This window comes from Manis pentadactyla, chromosome 1 (assembly GCF_030020395.1).
Source record: "Manis pentadactyla isolate mManPen7 chromosome 1, mManPen7.hap1, whole genome shotgun sequence".
Classification (NCBI taxonomy): domain Eukaryota; kingdom Metazoa; phylum Chordata; class Mammalia; order Pholidota; family Manidae; genus Manis; species Manis pentadactyla.
Genome location: NC_080019.1, coordinates 179,929,167 through 179,950,181, shown reverse-complemented (window position 1 = coordinate 179,950,181; position 21,015 = coordinate 179,929,167). Strand labels below are relative to the sequence as shown.

General features: G+C 43.7%; 1 protein-coding gene across 2 annotated transcripts in view; it reads left to right on the top strand.

The window, feature by feature from the left end:
* Nucleotides 1-13,760, top strand: part of HEG1 (heart development protein with EGF like domains 1) — a 90,841-nt gene extending 77,081 nt beyond the window's left edge. For both annotated transcript variants that reach the window (XM_036905168.2, XM_036905158.2), the window contains exons 16-18: nt 5,054-5,141; nt 8,227-8,401; nt 10,383-13,760. In XM_036905168.2, coding sequence (XP_036761063.2) covers nt 5,054-5,141; nt 8,227-8,401; nt 10,383-10,532 — 413 coding nt within the window. In that variant the 3' untranslated portion in view covers nt 10,533-13,760. The remainder of the gene's footprint in view (nt 1-5,053; nt 5,142-8,226; nt 8,402-10,382) is intronic.
* Nucleotides 13,761-21,015: the final 7,255 nt, after the last annotated feature.

The window sequence follows — 21,015 nt, the reverse complement described above, 5'->3', positions numbered from 1 at the left end:
TAAATTAGTTCAACCATTGTAGAAAACAATATGGAGGTTACTCAAAAAACTAAAAATAGAAATACCATTTGACCCAGGAATTCCACTCCTAGGAATTTACCCAAAGAAAACAAGATCCCAGATTCAAAAAGACATATGCACCCCTATGTTTATCGCAGCACTATTTATGTTGGGGGAGCGTTGTGTATTTTCCTCGGTCCTTGTCCCTGCCGCAACAAAGAATTGAAGGGCAGAGACACAGTAGCAAAGCAGAGAAAAGTTTTATTTCAAGTTACTTAGAGAGAGAAAAAGTGCAGCAGGCAACTTCAACAAGGAGAGGCACCCTGAAAGGTTGGAGAGAGTTTAAGATTAAAAGGTTACACACGTATAAAGTGCAGGCAACCTGAGAGAGAGGAGTGCCCCAAAAGGTTGGGGGTTCCCCCTTTTAAGGATTCTTTAGGAGTGTGACTAAGGGCTGGGGGTGCAGACTTGTTAAGTGGTCTTTGAATACTTAGAATTAACTTAACACAAGAACTTCCTGCTCTGATTTCTCCCTGGGAGCATATCAAACAAGACTGCCTGCCCAGTCCCCAAGGTGGGCTGAGTTATTGTCTGTTTGCTAAAGAGTAAGTTAAGAATCTTACTCCTCAACTTCCTGAGTATTAAAATGAAATCTTTAAGATGGAATTTTTCCTGCCTTTTACTATGTTGTTCACAGGTGGACCTGCATGCTAAATTAGTTGCCTTGATTGCAAACTGCTTGATCAGGGCCAAAGGAGAAAAAAACAGTATATATGTAAAGTTAAAAAATAAGCTGGGCCAGCATGATTAACACAATAAAGACATGGTCTATGCTGAGGTACCCTCCTTTATCTGGGGAATATACAAACATTCCAGGTTAAGTTGCTCCTGTTTTTTTGAGCTTTAACTGATTAACTCTGGGCTTTTTTTAGTGGGTTTTTTCCTGGCCTTATTCTCTTTCCACCCATCTCATATCTATTTTCCTGCCTAACATTTACAATAGCCAAGATATGGAAGCAACCTAAGTGTCCATCAGTAGATGATAGATAAAGAAGATGTGGTACATATACACAATGGAATATTATTCAGCCATAAGAAGAAAACAAATCCTTCCATTTGCAATAACATGGATGGATCTACAAAGTATTATGCTCAGTGAAATAAGCCAGGCGGAGAAAGACAAGTACCAAATGATTTCCCTCATGTGTGGAGTATAACAACAAAATAAAACTGAAGGAACAAAACAGCAGCAGACTCACAGACTCTAAGAAGGGACTAGTGGTTACCAAAGGGAAAGGGGGTGGTGGGGGGAGAAGGGGATTGAGGGGTGTTATTGGCACACATCGTGTGTGTGTTGGTCACGGGGAAGGCAGGATAGCACAGAGAAGACAAGTAGTGACTCTGTGGCATCTTGCTACACTGATGGACAGTGACTGTGATGGGGTGTGTGAAGGGAACTTGATAATATAGGTGAATGTAGTGACCACAGTGTTGCTCATAGGAAACCTTCGTAAGATTGTATATCGATGATACCTTAATAAAATTTTTTAAAAAGCCAGAAGTGGCTAAACTTCATGAGGGAGGCATGTCCAAAGTCCAGACAGGCTGAAGGGTAGGCCTCTTTAGCCGGTTAGCCAAGTTGCGAATGCAAAGGACAACTTCTTGAAAGAAATAAAAAGTGTTTACTGCATGTGAATAATGAACAAAACAGCCTTATTGCTGATATGGAGAGAGTTTTAGTGGTCTGAATAGAAGATCAAACCATCCACAGCATTCCCTGAAGCCAAAGCCTAACCCAGAGCAAGGACCTAGCTCTTCAATTCTAGGAAGGCTGAGAGAGGTGAGGAAGCTGCAGAAGACAAGCTGGAAGCTGGCAGAGGTTGGCTCATGAGGCCTAAGGAAAGAAGCCGACCTCATACCATAAAAGTGTGTGATGAGGCAGCAGGTGCTGATGCAGAAGCTGCAGCAGGTCCCCCAGGAGATCCAGCTCGGACAGTTAATGAAGGCTGCTACACTGAGCAACAGATGTTCATCGTGGACCAAACAGCCTTCTGTTGGAAGAAGGTGTCATCTAGGACTTTGCCTACAGAGGATAATTCAGTGCCTGGCTTCAAAGCTCCAGAGGACAAGCTGACTCTCTTGCTAGGGGCTCATGCAGCTGGGAACTTGAAGTTGAAGCCAGTATTCACTGACCATTTTGAAAAATCCCTGGGCCCTTAAGAATTATGCTGAATCTACTCTGCCTGTGCTCTATAAACAAAACAACAAAGCCTAGGTGACAGCACATCTGTTTACAACATGATTTACTGAATATTTTAAGCCTACTCTTGAGACCTACTGCTCAGGAAAAAAGATGCCTTTCAAAATATGACTGCTCATGACAGTGCATCTGGTCACCCAAGAGCTCTGATGGAGAGGAAAAATGAGATTAATGTTGTTTTCATGCCTGCAAACATGACATCCATTCTGCAGCCCATGAATTAAGGATTAATTTTGACTTTTTATGTCCTATGTAAGAAAAACATTTTATAAGGCTATAGCAGCCATAGATAGTGATTCCTCTGATGGATCTGGGTAAAGTAAGTTGAAAATCTGTAAAGGATTCATCATTCTAGATGCCATTGCAAACATTGGTGATTCATAGGAAGAGGTCACAATTGAATGTGAGCAGGAGTTTGGAAGAAGTTGATTCTACCCTCATGGGTGACTCTGAGGGGTTCACGACTTCAGTGGAGGAAGTCATTGCAGATGAGGAAATAGCAAGAGAACTGAATTAGCAGCAGAGCCGGAAGATGTGGCTGAATTGCTGCATCTCATGATAAAACTTGAATGGATGAGGAGTTGCTTCTTACGTATGCACAAAGAGAGTGGTTTCTTGAGATGAAATCTGCTCCTGGTGAAGATTGTTGAAGTGACAACAAAGGGTTTAGAATAGGACATAAACTTGATTAATGAAACAGTGGCGGGGTTTCAGAGGATTGACTCCAATTTTGAAAGAAGTTCTGTGGTAAAACTGCTATCCAACAGCATCACATGCTATTGAGGAATCATTCGTGGAAGGAAGAATCAATCTACGTAGTAAACTTTGTTATCTTATTTGAAGAAATTGCCACAGTCACCCAACCTTCAGCAACCACCACCCTGATCAACTGTCAGCAGCCATCCACTTCGAGGCAGGACCCTCCACCAGCTAAGAGTTTTATAACTCCAGAAAGCTTAGATGATGGTTAACATTTTTTCACCAATAAATTATTTTTAAATTAAGGTATGTTCTTTGTTTTTTTTTAGACAGAATATTGCACACTTAATAGACTATAGTATAATGTAAACATAACTTTTATATGTCCTGGGAAACCAAAAAATTTGATTTGCTTTATCATGATATTCACTTTATTGCTGTGGTCTGGAACTGAACCCATAATATTTCTGAGGTACGTCCGTCCCTTAATACTAATGGTTTTTCAAGATTTGGTTTCTCTGCTATTTACTTAAGTAAATGATAGGTAACTGGTTGGATAGCTTGCATTTGCTCTCACCTTGCAGTCTACTCTGTCAGCTCTGCGCATTACCATTGGGCATTACCTGAACACCTCGACAGCATGGTTCCAGTCTTACTTCACCATACAAAATCTGGTGATCAGCCCTTTTTTTCATCCTGCACCATATAACCTGAGAACATAATTTTAGTTATATTTCCACAACAACAAAAAAAATAACTCTGAATGTTTAACAGACTATTGAAGATATAATTTTTCCAGAATTACACAGGCATTAAACAAAATAATTAAATTGTTAATATTGTTTATTACATGTGATATGTTTTTACTTACATGTTACTTACTTACTGGTTACATCTGGTAATTAAATTAAAATGATATGTATTGAGGAAACTTTTCAGTGTTTAGCATGGTTATGCAGTGATTCCCAGATTCTTGATGTAATGAGTAGTAATATTTCTTATAAATAGGGTTGCTTCCACTTTACTTTATCAAGTAAGAACTAAAACCAAATGAAGAATTTTTGTAACTACTATCACCATCAACTCAAACATTTTAAAAACAATTAACACCAAGAGGTGGAAAGTAACCAAGGAAAGATTCTCTATTTTCTTCATTACTTTTTAAAAATCAACTTACCAGAGGCATAATTTGCATCTAATAAAGTGTACCCATGTTAAGTGAGGGGAAAAAAAAAGGGGGTAAAAATCTTAGAAGATAAAACAATCACTAAAGCCAAACATTTAGTGTTTGAAAACTTCATACCTCTCCCTTATTTTTCTCTTTTTACCATGGATTGGTGACAATGTCACAGGAGCTGGTCTGCAGGTAGAATTTGGGAGCCGCCCTTCTAGGAGTGACCAAAAAAGAGAAACTCTTCTTGAAATAGTGTGGGGAAGGAAAAATAATTCTCCCTCTACCTTTCTAGGTTCTTGCCTGAGACACCTCCCCAACCCCCCCTTAATAAAAGATTAACAGGAGAAAAAAACATAATTCCATACACAAGGGGGCCCCCGCAAAGATACAAGACTCAAAAGGTGGCCACATAACTGAGGCTTATATTCCCTTCTGAGCTAAGGAGGCAAGAGGGGTCTGGGGGTCTGGGGCTCAGAGTGGGGAAGGCAGTTGGTGGGCAGGAGAGGCGGACGTGTTTAGTAAGGGAAGGCTGCCCTGTCCTGCTGGTCAGTTTTCAGTGACCTTTGGTACAGCTCTCTTGTAGGTCCAGGCCCCCTTCTAATGGAAATCTCCCTTACAGCAGGGTAACTTCCGCTCTGTTTTCAGAGTTTCTTCTGTCTGCAGTTTCTCAGAAACAATCAGGTTAAAATAATAAGCTTGCCAAAGAGGAATATTTGGGGGTCGCGTATTCTGCTCTCCTTCACCAGAGAATAGGGACAGCTAGGCCGGGGAAGCCTGTGCCGGGGGCCCAGGACGTGAAAGGCGAGGCCCCCCACTGAGGCACAGTGGTTCTGTGAAGTGGGAGGGGGCCCATTCTTTGTATTCATTTATTTATTCATTACCGTTTACCTGTTCACCTTTATCCTTTTCTCATCCATTAGCCTATCAGCTCATCACCGTGGTGATCGCTGCAGCCGGAGGCGGGCTGCTGCTGGTGCTGGGCGTTGCTCTAATTGTTACCTGCTGCCGGTGAGTAATGGGAGTTCACGTCCTCATCCCGTCGCACCGCCTGTACTGAGCAAGGGTCAGCGTTTACCCTCCAAAGAATGTGTTGGAGGGAGGCAGACTGTGTTGAGTCATAACGTATGACTGGACTCTTCAAAAAAAGGAGAAAGGGAAATTCATGATAGGGTGCACCATTGGGGAAAAAAAAGGACAGCAAATGGGACTTGATTTTCTCAGCTAAAAAAGAATATCCAAAAGCACAAGAAACCAAAGGAGGAGAGACTGGGTTTCATCAGAATTTAAAGCTGCCCTGCGTCAAAGAACACTATCAAGGAAGTAAAAAGACAACCCACAGAATGGGAGAACGTATTGGCAAAGCATGTGTCTAACAAAGGATGTGTATCAGAATATATAAGGGATTATTATAACTCAACAAGAAAAAGGCAGCCCAATTAAAAAATAGGCAAAGAACCTCAATAAGCATTTCTCCAGAGAAGATACACAAATGGCCAGTAGGCACAGGAAAGGAAGCTCAACGTCATTAGCCATCAGGGAAATGCAATCAAAACCGCCATGAGATATCACTTTGCACCCACTAAGACAACTCTTAAAAACAAAAACAGGAAATAACAAGTGTTGGTGGGGACGCAGGTGATCAGAGGACTCATACATGCTGGTGGAGATGTAAAATGGTCCAGCCACTTTGAAAAAACCTGGCAGTTCCTCAGAAAGTTAAACACAGAGTTGCCATCTGACCCAGTGTTTCCACTCCTCGGTGTATGTCAAGAGACATGAAAACTTATGTCCACACGGAAACAGATACATGAATGTTCATGGTAGCATTATTCATAATAGTCAAAAGGTGGAAATAACCCCAATATCCATCAACTGATGAATAAACAAAATATGATGTATCCATGCAAAGGTATAGTATTCAGCCATAAAAAGGCATGAAATACTGATACATGCTGTAAATGCATGAACCTCGAGAACATTATGCTAAAAAACCGCCTATTGTATGACTCCATTTGTATGAAATGTCCAAAATAGGCAAATGCATAGAGATAGAAAGTAGACTAGTGGTTGTCTGAGGCTGGTGGGCAGGGGAGAGAATGACCAAGGGGTTTCTTTTCAGGGTGCTGAAACTGCTCTAAAATTGATTGTTGATGATAACTGCACAACTCTGAGAACACTAAAAGCCATTGGCTTGTACATTTTAAATGGGCAAATTAAGAAACAAAGATTTGAAAGGGGCTACCTGAAATATTTTAGCAGTAGAGGAGTAGCTGGCAAGTGGGATGAACAGATACTCAGTATACCTGGCTTTGGGCTTCCTGGAAGCTGGTGGGATGGGTTTCTACTTAAAAAGGAAGAGAAAGGAAGGAGTTGGTCCCCTTCTCTCTGGTTATCTATTCAGATAAGGGAAAATTATGATCTTTGATTTAGATGATAATAAACAGCAGGAATTATACTGACATAACAGATGCAAGGAACCTACCAAAATAGCAAGTTATCTTTTCAATCATTGACATGAAGGGCACTCTAAGATACCCTTTATCCCCAGGAAGGCTGCAGGGAGCAATTTGCCCCAAGTGCCCATTTGGAAATGCAGGCCTTGAATGCAGCCTTCACCTATCATTTATAAAGTTGCCACCAAATCACTAAAGACAAACTGTGTGAGTGGAAATAAAAAATTCTGGGCATGAGACTAGGAGCTATAAAGGTAAAATCTGAGTGCTCCAGGGGCCAGAGGCCTCACGTTTCCTAAATGTCCTGTACCAAGTGGTGTGGCCGCTGGGAGAAGGAACCTGTGGAGGAAGGGAACTATGACTTCCACCAAGTCGTTGTTTGAAACCGGATGCCCCACCCTCCAGGGAACAACACAGTGGCAGGTCTGTTCTGAACTTGCAAGAAGGGACAATGCCTACGTCACATGATGGACATTTGGTTTTACAGCCCTGAGTGAGTTCATGCCTTCCCCAGAAAGTTTATTTATAGGAAAGTGAGATACAAGGAAGAAACCTCTCTTATCCAGGACAAATATAACTAAGAATGTCTGATCCTCGGCCTGTTAAATAGGTAACACATATACCTACGATTCTCAGTCACTAAACTCACACTTAGGGAACTTGTCCCAGGGTTTCCCTTATGTGCTGAAATGAGAATATGTATAAGTATATAAACATAAAAAAGATGAGTATTTTCTCAAACAAACCCTCTTTTTATGTTTTTCAAGTACCTTCATGTGGTAAAGAGCACTGATTGGGGAGTTGGGAGGCCTGAATTCTAGTCCCAGGTTTGCTAGTAGCAAAATGTGACCTGGAGAATGATTCACTTCTCTTTACCAAGCCAGAGATGTCCCATCCCTAGAGCGCCTATTCTAGTAAATCTAAGTGAGACGTAGAAGCTTCCATGTAAATTCTGATGCTCAGGCAGGTTTGGAACCAATGGATGGAAGAATCCTTAAAGGCCCTTCCAGCTCCAGCATTCTGGGAATGTATGATTCATCTCCCCGGCCACCCCCTAGATGCAGCTTTCTCTGTCCCCCAGAAAAGCTAAGCCTGCTTCTTTGCAGCGTTCTTTGTCCTCTCCGCCCCTGCCAACTTGTCCCTTTGGGTTGGAAGGGTTTTTTGCACCTTTTTTGCCTCTACAATTGAGCCTTGAACAACATGGGTTTGAACTGCACAGGTCCACTTATACGCAGATTTTTTCAATAAATACAATACAGTACTGTAAATGTATTTTCCTTATGATTTTCTTGACATTTTCTTTTCTCTAGCTTACTTTATTGTAAGTATACAGTATATCATACACATAAGCTTTTGGAGACTCAGAAGTCACATGTAGATTTTCAGCTGTGTTGGGGCGGGTCAGCGTCCCAAGCCCTGTGTTGTTCAAGGGCTAACTGTAACTGCATTCTTGCTTGTTTTAGTCAAATGCTAAAAACAGTAACAATAATAACATTCCTCAGTGGACAGGTACAAAGAGATATAATGGTAGTTTTGGGTCGAATTCACCTTGTAAAATTATAGATAGTGCTTTCACAGATGTCATTTCTTTACAGAACTTACTAATTTAAATTTTCAAATATTTTTACCCCCCCCCCCAGAAAGAATAAAAATGACATAAGCAAACTCATCTTCAAAAGTGGGGATTTCCAAATGTCCCCATATGCTGAGTACCCCAAGAACCCTCGCTCACAAGAATGGGGCCGAGAAGCTATTGAAATGCATGAGAATGGAAGTACCAAAAACCTCCTCCAGATGACAGATGTGTGTTACTTGGTGTGTATCGCCTGCACAGGGCAACCTAAGGCTCTGATTTCCTCTGAGAAGTAAAGGGATTCTGTTTTGTTGTAGTAAAAGCACTAGACTTAGTTAAGGGTTAAAGAGAACAGTGGCGTCAGCCTTTTATTTACATAATTCAGTATTCCTTTTACGTTTTACTTACAATCTATTTGCATGGGATTTATTAGTCTTGACTTTGAGATATGAAGGATATTTCCACAGAGCACTTTACTTTTACAGGGTTGTAGCAATAACCCTCTTGTTACTGAACTTGCTTTTAAGTCATAAGGTTGGAAACTGATAAAGAGCTTGGTGATATTTAGCCTTTGGCCTTTTTGTTTTCATCTTGTCTGCCACACTTTACCTCATGTGGTTGGGTAGTTAAAACTGGGGACTGAAAAAAGATATAAAGAGAACGATTCGATGGCATCCTCAACAAGCACTTCTCAGGGTCTTAGAAGATTATATATACTCAGTAGGTCTTAAATAATTTGCTGTGTCCAGCTCTGGATTGCAGCATTTGGAAAGATGGGAGACTACCTTGAACTCTTGTTCCTTCTGCCCCAGCATTGTGTAACCCACGTCTTATTCTCATGCACCACCAGTTCATTTCAAATTACATGGCATCAGCCACAAAGCAGACACATACGGGGATATCTGAGCTGCAGTGTAAAGGATATAGGTGACTTCTCATGCTGTATGGAGCTGTTTGAGGTACAGCAGTAAGCATGAAACCTTGCCCTGTGGGGACTTCGTAGCACTAGGCAACCCTGTGACAGAAGCCACAGCCCTTCTGGTTGCTAGGGGATTAACCATGAGGTTCAGACTTTGGATGGGAGGGACAGGTTGGTTCCTAGTTAAGGAGGCTGTTGTTTCAGTGGACTCTGAAAATTTTGAACCTGGAGGAAGAACGAGAAAAAATAAGGGGAAAGATGAGCATAGACACAAACTTAGCCCTCGTTCAAACATTTCTGTTGGTACTTCTGCCAAGGGCTTGGCTTTGCTCTGTTTGTCCGGAAAGTCCTTTTCCTCTAAGAACTGCAGCCATCACCAAGCAGGTATCTTACCCAGGTGTGCCCGCATGCTCACACCCTTTGCTGGAGCCTCCTCAACCCCAGTGTGTGAGCTAACATAGGAACAAACAGGCCTGCGGGTCCTGGGACCCAGCTTTGCTGCAGGTTTCCATGGTATTCACTAGACAGTTGCCTTAAATAGACAGAGCCAAGAACTTAAGCGAACCCCATCTTCATCTCAAAATTAGGCTGAGCAGTCTGTCCAAGCAGAGCCTAAGCTTAGGGCGTGGAGCTGTCCCCTGAGCGAGAGCGCTGTCCGTCAGTGCTCTCAGGTGTACACTGAGCTCTCCTGAATTGCTTTTATTATATGCAGTATCTAGTGTTTCATTTCTGCCAGGCAAGCATTTCCCCTGGTGGTGCTGACTGAGGGGCTCTTCAAAGTAGCCCTGCCATTCCTGGAAGTGTCTCTTGCATATCAGATAGGTTGTCCCAACCCACTAAGTTGGGATCCGATCAGAGGGACTTGAGAATCCCGGATGGCCTCCTGCTTTGGGGTGCTAACTATTCATGGCCGGGCTAGTAGCATTCTGCTAAATGCCAGAGAGGATTTAAAGCTGTTGTGCTCCACAGAGAAAGGCACTTTTTAAAAACGTCAAGATAATAATCAGATAGTGATTAGTTTTGATAATAATCAAGATAATTAACCCAGGTCTTTTCCTATGTTGGTCTAAAATCACTGGACCGCCCTTGATTAGTATTTTTTAAATCCCTCTTAAAATATTTCTGAAGATACCAGTTTCCATAAAGACATGATCTGTGAGGTCCTGTCTAGGTCAGACCTTGCTCTGTGCTATGGATAACTGCTCACATCTTAGGTTTGTTAAAATGTAGCATTTTAAAAAAAACTATTAAATTAATTCCACGAATGATAAACTGACTTTTTTTCTTTTCTCTTTGGCCACCAGCCCACAGGTGTAAGGAATCCTGAACTTGAACGAAATGGACTCTACCCAGCCTACACTGGATTGCCGGGATCACGGCATTCTTGCATTTTCCCTGGACAGTATAACCCATCTTTCATCAGTGATGAGAGTAGGAGAAGAGACTATTTTTAAAGTGCCGAAGAGAGAGGGGCCCACTGCTCTGAGCGAGTTACCCAGGACCTCAGTGGCTCAGGGCAGCGCCAGAGGGGGGCACCGCACACTGGCTGCCCCCAGGACTTGTGGAGCCACAGCTGAGTGGCAAGCAGAAAGTGGGGCAGGCGTGAGGGTTGTGACCACAGTGGAAGGGGACAGATGGAACCTGTGGGCATGGAACTGCAGGCTGCTCGGTCGGCCCCTTTGCTGTTACTGTGAATGTGAGCGTGGGCCAGGGCCGGGAGAGTCTCTGAGTGGTGGCAGCCTGGCCCCACCGCCGGCTAGGCCAGGTCATTGGGCATCACTACAAGGACCCAGGTTTTCCTTAGTTTGCACTTTAGTAAATTGGGGATGTAGGCAGTCTCCTTTTGGATTATTTTCAAGACTGTTCCAGAAAGGGGGCTTCTTCCTCAGCCACTTCCACAGGCATCAATTTGGTGATTCATTTACAGGAAAATACCAGCTCTTTAGTTTTTCTGCCCAATACCTATGTGCTAAACAGACACTGAGGATGATGAACATACCACTAAGGCTTGGAGATGCTGTAGTTAATGTACAGTATTTTAATCTATTTCTAGGTCTACAGTTTCCAAGCCAACCCCCAAAATGAAGAATTGAAATTTGTGAGGCACAGCATACAACTGCAGTTTGTTTTGGAGTCAAGGTGACACATTTATTTAAGATTATTTTTCCCTTTTGCAGTTAAATCTCACTTTTTCAAATAAGCCTGGATCAGGGTAAAATAACTAACATTGGGTTTTAATTAAAAGCATCAGGCTGCTGCCCTTAGTGAGGCCCAGCAGGCAGCCACCAGCAGGGATGCAGGACAAGGCCCCGGAGGAAGATTTACGAAGATTTACAGAGCCACCTGCGGGCAGTGGGTTTCACCCCTGAGAGTGTGGCCTGGTCCTAGAACTCTGACCTGTGTCTTTGAGGCCAAGGCTGCTGAGTATAGAACAGAAACAGGGAGTGGGTTGCAGATTGGGTCTGAGCTGGTATTTTACCACTAGAAGAAAGGCAGCATGACTGTAGCCCCACGCGGAATGTGGCAGAGGAGCTGGCTGAACAGGCAGGTTCAGTCTCCTGAAACACGAGCGCTTTGAGAAGCTGGGTAGGTTCCTGAGGAAGACCGTGGGGCTGGGGGGGAGCCATACCTGAGTCTGCTTACCTACTAGGGCAGCATCTTTGACTGTATCCCTGACCTCATCCTCAAACTCAGTGTAAACTTTCAATCCACCCCTCAAAGCAGTTTATTCACTGGAGGAATAACGTCTTTTCTCTCATCCAGTCATTTGTTCCTCCTACTGCTCCACAGCCCCCTCCAGAAACGTGGGGATAGTTTCAGTCAGGATTGGGGAACTGAAGACTTCTGGCCAGGGAGGGAGCTGGGAGTTTGCCTTCGGAAGGAAATGCCACACGTCTTATTTATTATGCCTGTGATGGGTCCTGTGGGGAGGACGTCTCCAGTTGCTCAGTGTCTTTACCTGCTTGTGGAACTGTGATCATTCTCATCACCTGCTTTTGAAACATCGTAGTTTGGGATGACGTGAGGAGAACACAGGTGGGACTGTTCCCACCCTGGAGCTTGGGGCTCAGTGGCACCTACATTTCTGGAAAAGGTGTGGCTTTGGGGGACAGTTCTGTCCTGGGCATTTTCTTCAGGGCCCTCTCAGAATGTGTCTAATCCTTATTCTTATGTGTCTAAGGTCCTTACAGTTCTAAGTGCAAACTCCTGTGTCCCAGGGTGTCCAGGAGTCACCTCACCCTGCTTCAGCAGGAGCTCAAGTCAGGTGTAATGCCTCTTAGTAGGCAGAACGCACTCATCTCCTGAGGTAGATACAGAAAGAATTCTGCTTTCGTCAGTGAGTGTCAGCCTAAAATTTCAGAGCATCATCTTTTTGAAATTTGGGGTCTTGCATCTCTCTGTGGAACCCAAGCCTTTGTGCCTCATGGCCTCGCATCTAACTGGAGAGCCCCAAGCTCCTGCACTCAGCTCACCTGAGCCAACACGCTGGGCTCCCTGTGAGGTGGCCTCACTTCCTGGCTCCTGATGCAGAGCCATGTTTGTCCCCAGGACGCAGAGCTATGCTGGGGTGCTATTCCCAGGCATGCTCATCTGCCACCTTCAGCTGCCTTCAAAGATGATAAATCATCTCCTGCATCAGGGCCAGAAGCCACAAGCTTCCCAGGGAAGTGCTCTGTCCCATAAGCATTCTTGAGAAAAATCCCAAAGTCCAGAGAAGAGTGTCCTCTGGGTTCCAAGAATGCTTTCCTGTGAATGAGTTTTGTGGTTCTCAGGTGGATATAGAATGTTGTTTTTCTTTCACTTTTAAAAGGGGGCCCCCTGCACCATTGTGTTCACATAGAATCTGCGATTTCCCGGAGGATCTGCGGGTGGGGGACATGCATCTCTAGAGCCTGAGGGGTGAAGAGGCCTGAGGAAAACGTGACTGCTGCCTGGTGGCAGATGCCCAACCTGGTGAGGAAGGGAGAGGCGGCTTCACTTCTGCTTGGGACTACGGCCCCCGAGGCGCCTTGCCTGGGCCAGCGGGAAACAGCTGGGGCAGCAGCAGCCTCTGGACTGAAGGCAGGGACAGGGCGCCCCTGGCAAGCCAAGCCCTCGGCTCCAACTCTGGAATGCATGATCCATGCACAGAAATGCCGCAGTCCTGCAGCCGGGCGAGGCAGGAGGAGGGCAGTGCCAGTAAGCCGTCCCAGTGACCACTTCTGTAGGGAAGAGCCAGCGAATATCCCTCAGCATGCCAATGGGGCACAGGGACTCAGAGCAAGGCAGCTCACCTGCTGGCCTCCCAGCTCCCGGGGGTGCTGTGTAAGCTCCAGGGGGTCTTACTTCTTATGTCTTCTCCTTGCTCCATGAGACAGCCGGGGGCACTGGAGACAATTTAGGGAGTTCAGAGAGTCACAACTAGCATCTCATGTTCCTCCCATGGCCAGCCTCTGCAGGGTTCTTGGCCTCCCCATACCCTTGAGAGGCGGGCATGAATGTGCCCATTTCTGAGACAGGGGAACCTTCAGGGAGGATCAGTATCTTGCCTCATAGAGCCAGGATTTGAACCCTTCTGCCTAGCTTGCTCTGCCCACTGTACCTCCTGCCTCATCTTCCTGGCAGATGCCTCACCGTCCAGGGTACTTTAAATGTCAAAGAGGGCATGACAGAGTGAGCTGAAATATGTTTTCTTTAAAGAACCCTAATATTATTAAGCAGTAACTAAACTAATGACATGAAGTGCCAAAAAAAGTGTTGAATCCCCTTTTGAAAAAGCTCTTACAGGTTTGTCTTTACATGTACTTCTTGGATACCTGTGGCCATCATGAAGCAAATAGTGGCTGGCCTGTGCTTAGCCGGAAGCATGCTGGTTTGGGGCTTTGGGTATAGCGGGTGCAAAGTGCTGACCTGTGTTATGACCGACACAGCCAGGCTCACATGTCCACAGCTGCTTTGCCTGGTTCCTGGTGTGTGACGTCATGTTTCCCACATGTTGGAAGCATATTGGTGGGCACATTTTCAGAGTTGGGAACATATTCAGTTGCATGTCCTAAATGTTGATAAATCTTTCTGCTTTGACAAAAGTTTATTTTCAGAAGCAGATAAGTCATTGAGAGCCAAAGGTGCCGAATGGATAGTGTATCAAGCTGGCTGATAGCATGTGAGGCCAAAAGTAAGAGGAGATGATTACAAAGTTCTTGAGGAGGTGATTTTAAAGTTGGCCCAAACAGGAGGGCAGCATCTTTGCAGTGCAAGGCTGGGTAGCTGTCCAAGGAAATGTCTTTGAAGGATGATACTTATTCAGGTATGAAAGCGCCCAGAGTAGACCCATTAGGCTCAACCCATTGCATGTGGTGTTTTGGGGCCTCTGTTAAGCCATCTTGCCCACCGGTGAAGTGCCCTGGTGCCCTGTAACTCTGCGAACTTTGCTAGAGCAGGTAGGGTTGTACTGTCCAGCTGCTCCGGTTTAGTTTAGCCCAGCACACCCCAAAGCAGGGTTTTGACCCATGGTTCTAAGATACTTACTTACACCGATTTTGAAACTATAGAGCACCTCTTTGAGAGAGGAAGAATGCAAAGTTCAGGATTTCATATCTTATTTAAAACTATCCTTAGCCTCAGAGATATTTTCTCTAGGTGAAAACTTTTGTGGGAATTATAAGGGACATTTCCTGTCCTTCTTGACAAAGTGTCACTCTGGGGTTCTTGTGTATGTTTTTGGAAACATTTCCCTTTTCATAGTGTTGGCTTTTGAGTATACGTTCTTTTTCTTTTCTTGAATCCCCAGAGGAAAAAACTGGTTAAAATACTAGGAACATTAAAGTATTAAGGGCCAATTAATTTGATGTGCTAGGGTATCTTTTCAATAGTGTTATAATCCATTCTTTTGGTGTAAAGTGCTCACGGAAAAACCCGTGAAACCAAAGGGGGCAGATGAGATCTGAAAAGAGATCTCAGGCTGGCTCTGTCCCCTTGGCATTTTGGAAGCAGACGTTTCAAAGGATTTGCACATTAGATTCTGGTTTTATAATTTTGTTTCAGAGACGTCTAGCGCACTTCAAGTGCAGAGTTGGTGGGTAGGAAGGACGGGACTGCACAGGACGGGCTGGGTCCATCCTCCTTGGGAAACTACCCCAGCTCACCCTTCCTGTATTACCTTGCTCTGTTTCTTTTGAAAAGATCTTTCACTTGGGTTGCTGTGAGTTTTGTTAATGTTTGTGTTGTAGATTTACAGTTAAATGAGGCATGTGGCTGGAATACGAACTTTTTGAGTCTTCACGTTGTCCTGGATTTCTCTTTGCAAACTTTTAAACCTTAGCCCCTGGTTGATTGTGTTAAATCCATCATGAGAATGTTATTTAAAGTTGTATTATTATTGCAACCTCCACTAATTATTCAGTACTGTAGCAGCAAAATATTATTTGTAAGAATTTGGTTATTTTTATACTTATATCCACTATAAGTCTGGCGTTCTAGTCAGTAAAATGATGCAATAAAATAAATCTCATTGTCATTGTGTTTTTCTCATAACGACAATCAAACTAGACTAGGGTGCAACAAGTTATTTTTCATGAGGCATCACTTAAACAAAGGGACCCTTGGCTGGGATCTCTTACATGTGGGGAAATGTGGGGACTGAGTCATTTCTGTATCCTCAGTGTCCAGCACAGTGAGGGAATAGGTGTGGCGATGGATGGATGGATGGATGGATGATGGATGGATGGAGGATGGATGGATGGATGGACAGACGGACTGATGGACGGACAGGTCAACCTAAATGATAAAAAGCCTAATTTGGGTATGACACTTGGTTTTGTTTACTTCTCTTTCTGTGCACTAGAGAGTATAAGTATCCAACTGAGATGCTGAAAATGGGTCTGAATGCCTCCCACCTCTGCTCTGCCAATTCTCCATGTCTCGGAGGCGAAGAGGAAGTATGCATCTCTGGGCTCTGTGGTGGACAGAATCTGGGGGACTTTAAGATGGTGGGCCATGGACCTCACACCTTTGGTGGCCAATGAATGTGGCTGCCTGGCTAGGTATATGGTAATCGATTGCTCCCTTGGTGCCTTTTGTAGCAGGGATGGATGTGGCTCTCAGATGCTTTATGATAGAACCTTGACACTAGGAGAGGCCGAGAGTGGCAGCTTGGGGCATGGAGGTGAACTTTGGGCAGGTTGGATCGGGTTATAGCCCACCAAACATCTCTGAATGGAGATGACGGGCACCACTCCCCTCTCCTGACCCAGCTCCTGCCCTCTCAGGGTTCCCAGCTCACCGATTAAGCCCCAGCCGAGCTCTTAAAGGAACGCAGTACTGACCCCTTTCTTTCTCCTGCCCAACTCAGCCAGACATTAAAAATATCACAGCGTTTCCCAGAGCACTGTCCTCTGGTGCTTGCTTAGGACCTAGAGGGAGAGAGCGTTCTGCTACCCACTCATAGGCTGGCCGTGAGTGCTTGTGCTCCTGGTGCCTCTGACCCAGCACTATTGAGCCTCCACCTCAGGATTTCATTTGCAGTAAAGAAAGATCTACAAAATGTCTTTCAGTGCTCAGACTCAAAGGACTTCAGCAATGCATTTTCCAATTGCTCAAGGAGTGATGAAAGGTAAGGGGCAGAGTCCTTCTGTATTGGCTATTGGATGACCAGGACAATTTTATATCCCCAGAACAGGACTGTGGCACCATGTGGCCACCCAATGCAGTGTGAACTTCAGATCAGAAAGACACAAGAGAGATGCCAGGGATGAAAATCACTATGTTGATTTTTATTGACCTCATAAAAACTTACAGCACTGTCCGAAGGCCTGGGCTCTGACAGCTCTTACAAGACACACCAGATTTCCTGGCTGCTTTCCCCAGATCTAGATATCAGACCTAAGAGTCTGCTCAGCCCTCTGAGCCTCAGTGTTCCAGTCAGTGAAGTGAGGATAATAAGTACTGCCTTGCAGAGTTCTGAGGATTAGAAGGGAGAGTTCCTACAAAGACACTCTGTAAACTGCCATGAAACATAACACAAAGTGAACATACCAGGTTTTCTTCAACAGGGCCCTCCTGTCATCAAAAGTAAGACAATTGCGGGATTAACAGAGCATTTCAATGTTAATTCACTAGTAGCTGGTCCTGAAGACCTTGGGCTTGCTGTCAGAGTGTTCTTGTCATTTCCCCTCCCCTCCTCCAACCTGCTCCCCATATCATGAAGGCATTAATGGGCTCGAAAGTATAAACTCTATAGGGGTAGGAATCAAGACAGTCCCATTAAACAGCATATGCTCAGTACATGACACTTAGTAGACATTCACTAAAACAAAGAATGGGTGAGTAAGTGGACAGATGAACCATCCGACAGAATGAATACACAGACATTGAAGGTCCTGGACACCTAGTCTCTGGAGTAGCTGCAGGCTGATGACTAGCTGATCGTAGATGAAGATACAGCCACAACCTAAAACTGGACAGGAACCCTTTGCAAACCTCTGGGATACCAAAGCTCAGGCACGTGTTCATGGATTAAACACTTTAAAGATACACTAGAAGCTCTTTATCTGGTGAGTTGTGGGACGACCATACAATGAAATACTGTTCAACAGATAAAAGGACCACACTGCTGAAGCAGATGCAACAGGGATGAGTCTCAAAAGAGCCAGACACAAAAGGCTACACAGGGTAGGAGTTCATTTATAGTACATTCTGGAATAAAAGACTGTAGAGACAGTGGTAAGCGGATGAGTGGTTGCCTGGAGGTGGGGAAGGGGATTTCTGCTTTTTTTTCCCCCCAGCGTTTTTCCTTGTAGGTTCATGGTAGGATGTGCTTCCCCACTGGCTTTGAAATATGGCTATGTGACATGCTTTGGCCAGAGAAATGTGAATGGAAGTGAAATGTGTCACTTCTGGGAAGACACTTAGAGCCCAGCCCATATGTGATGTTCACTTCTCTTGCCTCAGCAATCATGAGAATACCTGTTGAGATGGGACCTCTTCAGGCCTGGGGCCCTGAGTGACTAAGAGGAGCACAGTCCCTTGCCGGCTGGGCTTGGAAACGTTTTTGTGTTTTGTTAAAGGTATGAGATTTAGGATTTGCTTATTGCAGCATTACTTAGCCCATCCAGACTAGTACAGCTCTCTAAAAGTACCACTAGTCACCACACTTTATATGGATTGCTTGATTCCTAGTTCAGTGCCATGAAACATACATGATTATCATTAAAATTCTTCAAGTAAGCTGTTTAAAGTTTGTTTGTTTTTAAACAAGAATTCAAATTAGAAACTTACTGAGTGGCTAATATTTTTCCAGGACTGTTCTATAAGGCTTTGTAATATAAATTAGTTTTGAACCACAATTACTTAGGTTTGAAACTCAATGCTTATTAGCTGTAAGACCTTGATGAGTTTGTTAACCAATCTGATCATTTATTTCCTCCTCTATAAAGTAGAAACAATGATAATTCCTAACTCAGAGAGATTAAATGATAAGATGTATCATTTAGCTGTGGGTCTGGCATGAAGCAGACATTAAACAAATACTTGTTAGGCTCTGTGGTATGCATGCTTGAAACAACTGTCTGGTCCTTCAAGACCAGAATATTAATTCCTCTGCCCTTTGCCATTTCCCAGTTGTCAAATTTATTGTAAGGCATTATCACTGCGATACTAATATCATCAACAAGACAGAAGTTGTTTTGAGCAACATGCTGTAATTCTATACTCCATGGAGAACTTGATCTATATTTAGCCAGTAATAACTAGCTAATAGAGGAACAAAGTCCATCTTTCCTGTCTCCCCACACCAATCACCTTCAACCATGGGATGTCTTATCTCTCATTTCCCTGTTGGTTGGTTCACAACTCACCTTGAGACTAATTCCTTTCTGAGGACCACGGAATTCAGACACAGTCATCCTAACCTGGGAAAATAAAAATAGGGTTCACCTTTCCTCATAGTTCCATAGAATGTGAGACCTGGATGCCTTGTCACTGAGGTCAGCGGGGTCATCTAAGCCCATTGTTTACAAAACCTGCCCATGGAGAGGTGCTGGTGCAGAAGCCCATTGCTGGCTGAGGCCAAATGCATGCAATCAGGAGTGGGTTTTTCAGAGCTAAATTTACTCAGTTTAAGTGTGATCTCATGATGAGACAAGTCCTTTCTACTTTTTTTAGTTATAAAAGTGTCCTTTATGAAACAGTGGTGGTAGCAGACGGTGTTTATTTTTTAGTACCCATGCTTAGTTAGCAATTTTGTCAGGCCCCCTATGCATCTCTAGTTTCTAAAAAACCTTCAAATCTGGGAACTACTGACAGGGTCCAGCTCTTTCATTTTACAAAAGAGGAGGTTGCAGTCCAGTGAGGCTAAGTGACCTTTTCCAAAGTTTCCTGATGTCCCCAGTTGTATTTTGCAAGATAGAAGCATCATCATGCAGAGGGATGGAAGAGCGCAGGCCTCAGAGACAGATCTAGATACAAGTCCTGGGTGCCAGTGAGCTGTGGCCCACTATGATAGGGCCTTGACAAAGCCACATCATTCCTCATAGCTAAGCTGTCATTGTTTATTCCCATTTTTAAAACTCTTTAGTGTCACATAGAAAAAGGAAATAATCCCCTTCAAGAGGACAGAGTCAAGCTGGTTTCAAACTTCCTCAGAGCAGTATCCACAAGGTGATTCATTTTGTTATGAAAAGATTTCAGGGAACGCAACACCCAAGACAAACTACTCCATGGTGAGCTCTGGCCAACCAAATGAGGAATCAATTTGGGAATGAAGGAATTTAGGAATGAAGCCATGAGGGATAAGAATTTGATCTGTTTAAGCATTTGATCTGTTTAGTTATAGAACCAAGACAAAACAAAAGAATTGAGATTTGGAAGTAGAATATAAATGTCACAAAACCCTGACAAAGTAAAAATAACATAAGTAGCAAAAACAGAAGGTATAGGAGAATGAGATGCAGTTTCCCTTATTTTTCATAGCAGGCAAGTCAATCCATACTACGTAAAGTTTTTAAACAGATTTTTAAGAGTAACATATCAGGGCCTTTGTCTACCTTGACTCTGGCCCACTCTTCCACTCTTCCCTTGGAGTGCATTCAAATGAAACTTATGCTCTGCTTTGCTAAAAATAAGGAAAAAAAATAGCATATCTTACTGAGGGCTTCACAATACTTGTTTCTTTATCTTAGAGGAGTGCTTTTGGAACTAACATCCCTTATAGTAAGGACACATTTTTTTGAAGTTTAGTGGTCATTTCATTTTTAGTTCAGTTGATTTTTCTTCTGTTAATTAAAATTAAAAACTAAATGTACTGTTCCAGTTGAAAAATAGCATCTGTATTATGATCTCATGCTAATAAAAATACAGCTATACAACTATCTATCTCCCATCAACTCTCTCTCCCTCTATCAGCCTTCATGCGCAGAGAGAGACGTCTCACACAGTGTCGGACAAACGTGAACATTGGGAACTTGACTGTGGTGGCTTTTCCTTTCTTCTTCATGCTTTTCCATGTTGCTTGAATTTATTTTAACAAGCATGAGTCATATGAATAAGAACAATCAGATTATTAATTTAAAAAATAAAATGAGGAACTAATAATATAACTTCCAAAATTGTTGAAAGAATATGTGTGTATACTATGCATAGTGGAGGGTGCATGTGTGTGTGTGTGAGTGTATGCATGTGTGGCTAACACAGCTTTTGGCATTTTGTAGGCACATAGTAGATGCTAGGTGCTGCCTTAAACCCTGACCTTAATACTCTTCTCTGTTAGTTGGGGTTCTTAGTTGCACAGATGGGCATCCGCTGTTTGGTTTGTTGAGGATAGCACGCAGCTCATGGAGGGACTTGGAAGATCCTCAGACAGGAACAATGGCAGAATCACACTGCAGAGGTACTCCAAGAGACAATCCCACGGCTCCCACCTCGGACCCCAGGCAGGGTGCTGGCACCTGAGGTCCCACTGTC